We start from the raw sequence: 7904 nt of genomic DNA on the forward strand, positions 1-7904 counted from the left end.
ACTATCTTTTTTAAAACAATCATGGTCTTTTGTTTCTATGGATTTTATAATGAATCTTTCAAATTTAAGCTCATATGACTCTATATTTATGACAATAGATTATTTTACTAAAATGGCACATTTTGAACTATGCACTAAATCTATTATATGTGAAGAAATAACTAAACTTTTCTTTCACAATATCTATTACTACCATGGATTACTAACAAATACTATATTTGATAGAGAAATCAAATTTATATCAAGATTTTAGAGAACCTTTTTTAAGATATTAAAAGTAGACATAAAATTAGCTTTGGCTTTTCATTGTCAAATTAATAGATGAAAAGAATAGATAAATCAAGTTTTGGAGCATTATTTGTAATGTACCATCAACTACTATCAAAATGATTGAACAATTCTTTTGCCATTGGCAAAGTTTTCTTAAAATAATACAATACATTATTCTTTTCATCAAACATCTTTTTATGCTAATTATGATTATTATCCACAATTGGATACTTTTGACTTTTTAAAAATTGATAATCTTGTGATAAAAGATTTTATAAATCATTTATAAGAGCTTTATGTAACAATAATGACACAATTAAAAGAAGCTTAAGAATAACAAAAGATTAAAGCAAATGCTTATTGCAAGGAACAACTTCAATTCCATATGGGCAATAGGGTATGGTTACTTCATCATAATATCAAGACTATTTGCCCTTATGATAAGTTGGATTAAAATAAATTTGAATCATTTTTTATTTGTGAATAAAAAAATCTAATTGCTTATCAATTACACCTATTGAATTCTATGAAGATCCATCTTGTGTTCTATGTATCTTTTCTTGAACCATATAAGATAATAATATAATGGAAAGAAGACAAATGCTACCTCATGCTATAGAAATAGACAATAATCAAGCGTTTGAGGTCAAAGAAGTCTTAGACTCAAGGTAGTGCCAAAATAGGTTGGAATATCTTATTTAGTGGCACAAATATGATATTTGATTTTATATATAAAAAGTCTAAAGAATAGCATTTGCATTGTCTTCTACATCAAATAAGTAAATTATATTATTATTAATATATTTTATATATAATTTTTCTTATATTGCATCTTTCAAGAAATCTATTCTTTTGTTGCATATATTTACTATTATTTTTTTTAATAATATTTCTTTTAAATTTGATCATTAGATAATAAATAATTGAATATTATTTTTACATTATACTTAGATGAACCACTAAATATAAAGACATCATCACCTAATATATTGATATCAAATTTTTAAAGAATTGACAAATATCTTTTTGCAATAGCCATGTAATATATCTATAAAAATATAAAGATGTAATTTATATCTATAATATCTATTATTTACTACAACAAATTTACAAAAGGACAACATATTATAATATAAACCTTCATATATTAATTTCTATGCATATGTTATCTTAACTTTAATACATTAAATCTTTAAACCTTAAATCTTGTTAAATTAAATCTTATTTGCTTAATAAATATTTTGTATAATATATTTAAAGACAATTGGTAATTTTTCAATATATATAAGAAATGTTCATATTACTTAAGTAAATAGAAATAAGTAGAAGTAAGCAAAAACATATTATATAAATAATATATTCTTTTAGAAACTTAAAGAAGTTTTATAGATATAAATTACATCTTTATATTTTTATAGATATATTACATGGCTATTCAAACTTATTCAACAAATTTCTTATTTTTAAAAAGTTACATTAGTAGTACCCTACAACTTGACAATTGGGCCATAAATCTTATTGTCCTTAAAAAAACTTCCACAATGCCTTTTTGATAGCTAATACATATAGAGGTAAGACTAAGATTATCTTCACTCTTGTTAATTCTTTTCATGTATTCCAATCTTAATTTAAGTTTCCATAATTTCTTTATATTTAATAATGGTCATTCCAATGTTTTTTATTTTGACATTATGTCTTACTTACTTCTTACTTTTCAATGACACAGAAATATATTATTTTTTCAAATAAAATTCTAAATTCATGTCCTTGACAAAGTAAAAATGACCCATTTTGGACATTCAGGAAGCAAGATTACTGATTACTTCTAATAACCACCCTTTATGAATGGCAAAATCTCTGGTGAGTGAATAGGAACCATTTGCACACAAGATAGCCATAGGCAGCAATGGATTGACAACATTCATCAACTAAAGTACAAGCTTAGCAATGTCTTGCTCTGCCCAAGCTTATCACTGGGAGTTACATCACTGATTAAGACAATTCATCCTCCATTGACTTGTCTTTGTTATATCCCTTGGAGAACGAAAGCACGCCAGGTAGAGTTTTAGATTACGATGAGGAAACCGAAACGAGCACAATGCTCAAAAGCCAAAATCGTAGATTTATTAGAAACCATGTCACACTACATACAAAAATTTGAGGAGCTGAGTAGCTAATGTCTTGTACAATAAGACTTGAATGCTGTTTCAAGTTCATGACCTATACTGTGCTATGTATGAGATACACATGCAGCTATGAATGACCAAATTGTCTCAAAAGCCAACCCAGCCAAAGTGGTTAGCTTTATATCAATTTTTAACCGACCCGTTCAGAGACTCAACTAAAAAAGAAATTTATTCTTTTCATGAAGCTCGTCTATTAACCTTTCTGTTTGAGAGTAATCTTGTCTCCAAGGCTGAGGGCAATGCCCTGCGTTTTACTTCTGATTCGGACATAGCCACTGAGCTTGCCATCCGATTGCTTCTCAACACTGACATTCACCAACGCATCCTCTCCAAACACGCTCTTCGCATAAAGATTTGCCGCCAAAAAGCCACAATCACCTTCCAAAGCAGATCTGCATGTACAAGATTCAAGTGTGTTACAAACTCGGATCATTTCACTTAAACTGTGGCAAAAGTTTGATTGAAAAAATCATCAAAAGCTATCACGTTACAGGGATAGGTATATTCCAAAATACCACATAGGATAGACAAAAAGAAAAGGGCAGTGACGAGTTACTTCGATATCAATGCTTTATATCAATGCTTTGATGACTAAAGAATGGAACTTACGGAGGAGTGAGACACTTCATGTTTGTAGAATCAACAATATGCTGCAAGAAACCCCGCACCACTTGTATGGTAGTGTTAATCGCCACCTATATCCAAAAATAGAAACTTCTCAATACAAGCTCAAAGTTCTTGACAAACATGTTTCGTAAAATGGACCTATGCTAATATATCTTCCAAGAATTATTCATGATTGGTCACATTTCTACTTTTAAAAAACACAAGATTTTTCGATAGCGTCAATGTCGAGATCAAAATGCTGAATCAATAACGTAGGATACGAAACGAAACGAATTTACGGCCAAAATAAAAAGGAGCACTTGGTACCTTGTTCTCCCATTCAAACTCTGCCCACATGTTGCGGAAAGCTATATCAGTACACGAGGCAGGAGCGATGTAGTCCATGATGTCAATGTGGATATCATTCAGCACCACCACATTACGGTCAAGGACAGTGCTCGACTCGTACACAATATTTCCGAAAATGACACCCGTCTCTGTAGAAGAAACCTTGATGTTTGCTCGAATTTGCTTGCTAGTATTAGGAGCAAGAGCATAATTCTGTGGACGTTCTACTAGCTTCAAATCACCCATAGTCGCAAGCTCTAGACAGAGATTTTGAAGAGTCTCTGTTGTTCGGTTGTGAACAGTGACATCCAAGACTATATCGTATTGATGAACAGTAACATACGCTTCTGCATAGACCGGGTCGCTGAACCCTGTCAATTGGAGGACTTTGTTCAATTTCCTCGAGTCGCCCTCTTTTGTAGATTCTCCAGTTGCTCTTTTGAGGTCATCTTGCACTTCATCCTCCAGCTCCATTTGGCTCATGCCCTGCTCAGATACAAGAAAGAGACCAAACAACCATCAGAATATGTTGGTTCAGTAAGAATGGCTAAATTCATTTTAATTATACATGTGTTGCTCATACATCAACGGGCACATGAGCGTTGAAAGGGACAAAAGCTCACAAAACTCTGAATGCGCACAACAAATAATACAAGAAATCTTTAATTTTAAGAGAGAGCGGGAGAAGTGGTGGTGGTGGGGGGGTTATAGACACCAATCCCGCTACGAGCTCTAATGAAAGCTCATTGCTTCAACGGTTTGATGCAGTGAGTCCACTAAAGGACTCAAAATTCATCGTGGGTGTTTCAAGGTATACCTTTGTTCGCTTCAGGTGATAGAAATCGATTAAATCATCGGGCTGGGCATATGAATCCTGTGCTTTCGCCTTCTTCTCTTCCATTTCCCTACAGATTTTATCATCTATCATCATTGCAAAACTTGATCGGCAGTTCTTCAACCACACCGACTTCATCACCTGGTCCTTGTTGGCAAGAACCCTGATGCACAGCGTGATCCGATCGTATGCATCGTCATCAATGGGATGAGACAAAGCGGAAGACTGGCCAAGTCTGAGCATGGAAACCATGTATAAAAGAACGTCAGCTTCAGCTCTGTTTGCAGCCACTTGGTTCTCCTGAACATCTTCATAACGCAACATCAGTTTTGTGAGTGTGCTTGCCACCACAGCTCCCAGGAAGAAATCTCCCGTCAGTAAGATTGTCCGTAGATTGGCAGAAGAACCTACGGCTACTGATGTCAATGAGGGGGCCGCAGAAGAAGCGGCAGCACTTTGGGTTGCGTATGTCCCATCTGCTAAAATTGCGGGCCGCTTGGAAGAAGCCAGAGAAGCATGCTGCAGAGCAGTGGCTTTGGGAGTTGAAGGACCCTTGTTGCTGACAGCTGTATCAACCACATCGCCCTCCTCAGCAGAAGTAAAGAATGGAAGTTCGCCTAGTGATTGCTTAATTACAGAAATACCTGACTCTACTTCGCTTGCCGACAGTGAATACTCCCCAATAATCCAGAGAGCACAAGTAGCCACTCGCGAGGACCGGATCTGATAGAAAGTGTCCACCAACCTGGCAAGAATCGATTCCCGCAACTTGGTGTTTGTTTGAATGATTTCTCTTACGAAGCACACAACATCGATCGCCGATGCCACGTTAGAATCCCCCAAAAAGTCCATCAACAAATGAACCACCGTGCTAGCCACTTCTGGGAACTTCAAGGCACACGAGTGAATGGCCTGCACAAGCATTTGCCTATACTCGCCGTTCTTCTCCAGATCCCCGTTCTGTGTCTTTACGACCTCCTTCTTCAAGGTCATCACAACCTCGTCAATATTGCGAAGGGTAACGAGGTCCATCGCAATGTCAAGCGTCTTTTTACGGATATCCAAATTGGGGCTTGAAAGAGCACGCAGAACGTCCATTATAACCTCCATCATGACCTCTCTGTGAGAAGTTTTGAGCTCCTGGAGACGATCGAGGACAATCAACTTCACATTGTTATCGCTCTGAGTTTGAAGCAGTTGGCAGTACGCATTGGCTGCGGCTCGGACAGCTGTCGGGGCAGAAGAAAGGGACACAAGAGTTCCCGCACTCTCATACATCACCGCCGCATATTGAGAACTCAACAATGACACTATGATTTTTATGTATCTCCCCTTAACCTCGGGATTGGTCCGGCAGACCTTGCGGATAAGCTCAAGAACCACCATCTGGAAAGTATCTCCCCACGACGATACCTTATCCAAGTGACCGAGAAGGTAAGCCACAGCCCGCTCTTGCGCACAATTGAAAAGCATGAGAAATGCGTTACGAAGGGCAGACTGATCTTGCTCCTGATGAAGAAGCTTTTCAATGAGTTCAGGGGCGTCAGGTATAAGGTGGTCCCCTTGAGGAAGTTTACAGATAGCTGTAATCGCAAGGATGGCATTCCTCTTCACAAATACATGTCGATGCTCCAGGTTAGCCAACACTGAAGGAATGAGAGGCTCAATTAGCTCTGCCTCCATAAGTCTCGACAGAAACCGCAATGTCACCCCTCGGATATACTCATTGGGGTGCTGCAAGTTATTCCGGAGATTCTGACAGATAAGGATCATTTCCGGCAGTACCTTCCCCCGCGAGTCCGTCTTGTCTATGATTTCTAAGTACAGCAGCAAGAGCTTCTGAATGGTGTGATCCTCGGAGGGAAGTACATACCGAACAATGGTGATGAAAAGGGTAGGAATAGTTTCACCGTTGAGCAGCAGCATTATGGCTTTCTTCATGGCATCTACTTTCGCCTCAACGTCATGCCCCTCCAAATGCTCCTTGATTTCATTTGAAAGAGCGGGAGTCCCCTTGTCGAAGTGCACTAACAACGTACACGTCTTCTCCATGCTAGCCATTTTTGCAACCCCCTGAAGCCGCACAAAAAGATCTCGTCAACTAAAGAAAGAGATAAACAAAGGGAAAAAAGATTCTGCGAACCAACATAAGGATATGGTCGTCTGTCTCAGCTCCTCCTGACCAACGCAGTCCTACCTCCATCGATTCGATCGACTAAAATCTAAACTTGTCTCGCTCGAATACCTTACCCTAATCCGAACCACTCCCAGAGTTCTCAGTCCCAGGGACGAAACGAGAGACCATCGCAGCAAAACCTAATGCACATATCAAGCGTGGAATCCCTCCGAATGCAATAAATCGATACTCGGAAGATACTAGACAAAACCTCCGCCAGCATTTCCTAACAAGCATGGCAGCAATCAAACAAAAGGTAAGGAGTGTCGACAATACCCGAAGCTCGCTTTCCGAACTCGCGCAACCGTGATGTTAAAACAGAAAGGATCGACCAACTTCCAAGCAGCGCCGGATCACGAGGGACAGGGTCATGGAGTATGGTTGGTGGCGCTGGAATGATTGACGACGCGATGCGTGCGATGATCGGCGCAGCGGAGCTCGCAAAATTATTGACCAGAGCACGGCAGAACCTCTCGGAGAAACCCGGGGGCACTGCAGCGATCTTGGGCACCTCCGCTGACGAAACCTCCGCTGACGAAACCCGACCTGCAGTGCCTCACGAGTCTTATTGTTTCTTTATGATTTATTCTTGTGCTTTATTTGTTTCAAATTTTTTAGTTTTGAATTCAATATCACATTTAATGGTTTTAATCTAAATAATAAATTTTTTAAAACTATTTCAATCTAAAATTTGGTCTTATATAAGGAAGACTAAAAAAAATCATGGCTACAGTATTTTTCAAAGGTAGTCCTTTTGTGATTTTTTTTCTATACCTAATAATTAAAATGAGCGTCATATTGGCTACTACAAAGCACAAATATTGATCCTAAAATAAGATTAACACTATTTTATTTTTTTTTATGTTTTGTAATTTTTTTGCAAGTTAAAAAAAATATTTCTTTTGCATTATATTTGATATATGAATATGATAGAGGACATTGAAGAAAACAAAGTCTATGGCTTCATACACATCTTAGAATATATTAAACAATTGTACTTAGATTGGATTTTTATTGGCCATGAAACAACTCATTGTCAAGTAATAATGCTATGTAATCCCATAATCAATTGTTGTCATGGACAAATATATATATATGTTTACTTTAATAATTACCTAGATAATATAAATAGGTAGAAGTAGATTTAAATAGATAAATTTGATAATATCTTGTAAAAAATCTTCTTAAAAGCTTCATAGACGTGGCTTTGATTTTACACGTATTTGTAGTCAATTAATAGGTTAGAAACTTAGTGAATAACATAGTCACATGTTGCATATGTTTTTTAACTTGTGGTACAAGTTAATTATGTAGGATGCATATAGAAAACTTTTCTTATAAGTTAAGTCATGTGTCTTGCAAGTTAGACACCTCTCGAATGTCTTATAGAACATCACGATATAGCTCATAGTTAAATAGTATATATAGAGGCAAAAATAAAGCCTTCTTTATTCTTATCAATGCCTTTTTAGTCCTTTATCTT

General features: G+C 36.8%; 1 protein-coding gene across 1 annotated transcript; it reads right to left on the reverse strand.

Moving 5' to 3' along the window:
* Positions 1-2346: 2346 nt before the first annotated feature.
* On the reverse strand, positions 2347-6942 carry LOC112283599 (coatomer subunit beta-1). The gene is made up of 5 exons (XM_024522511.3): positions 6698-6942; positions 4228-6318; positions 3390-3896; positions 3066-3151; positions 2347-2848 (listed from the first exon to the last, which is right to left on the reverse strand). Exons 2-5 carry the CDS (start codon positions 6304-6306, stop codon positions 2650-2652), a joined length of 2871 nt encoding a protein of 956 aa, XP_024378279.1. The 5' UTR covers positions 6307-6318; positions 6698-6942; the 3' UTR covers positions 2347-2649.
* Between the last annotated feature and the right edge of the window lie 962 nt (positions 6943-7904).

The sequence above is a fragment of the Physcomitrium patens genome, chromosome 6, assembly GCF_059467195.1.
Source record: "Physcomitrium patens ecotype Gransden chromosome 6, ASM5946719v1, whole genome shotgun sequence".
Lineage (NCBI taxonomy): Eukaryota > Viridiplantae > Streptophyta > Bryopsida > Funariales > Funariaceae > Physcomitrium > Physcomitrium patens.

Coding starts and splice junctions, on each gene's coding strand:
- LOC112283599 (XM_024522511.3), bottom strand. CDS start 6,306: ATGGCTAGCATGGAGAAGACGTGTACGTTGTTAGTGCACTTCGACAAG. Junction 3,897..4,227: donor ATCACCTGAAGCGAACAAAG/GTATACCTTGAA, acceptor GTATCTGAGCAG/GGCATGAGCCAAATGGAGCT. Junction 3,152..3,389: donor AGTTTGAATGGGAGAACAAG/GTACCAAGTGCT, acceptor TTTTGGATATAG/GTGGCGATTAACACTACCAT.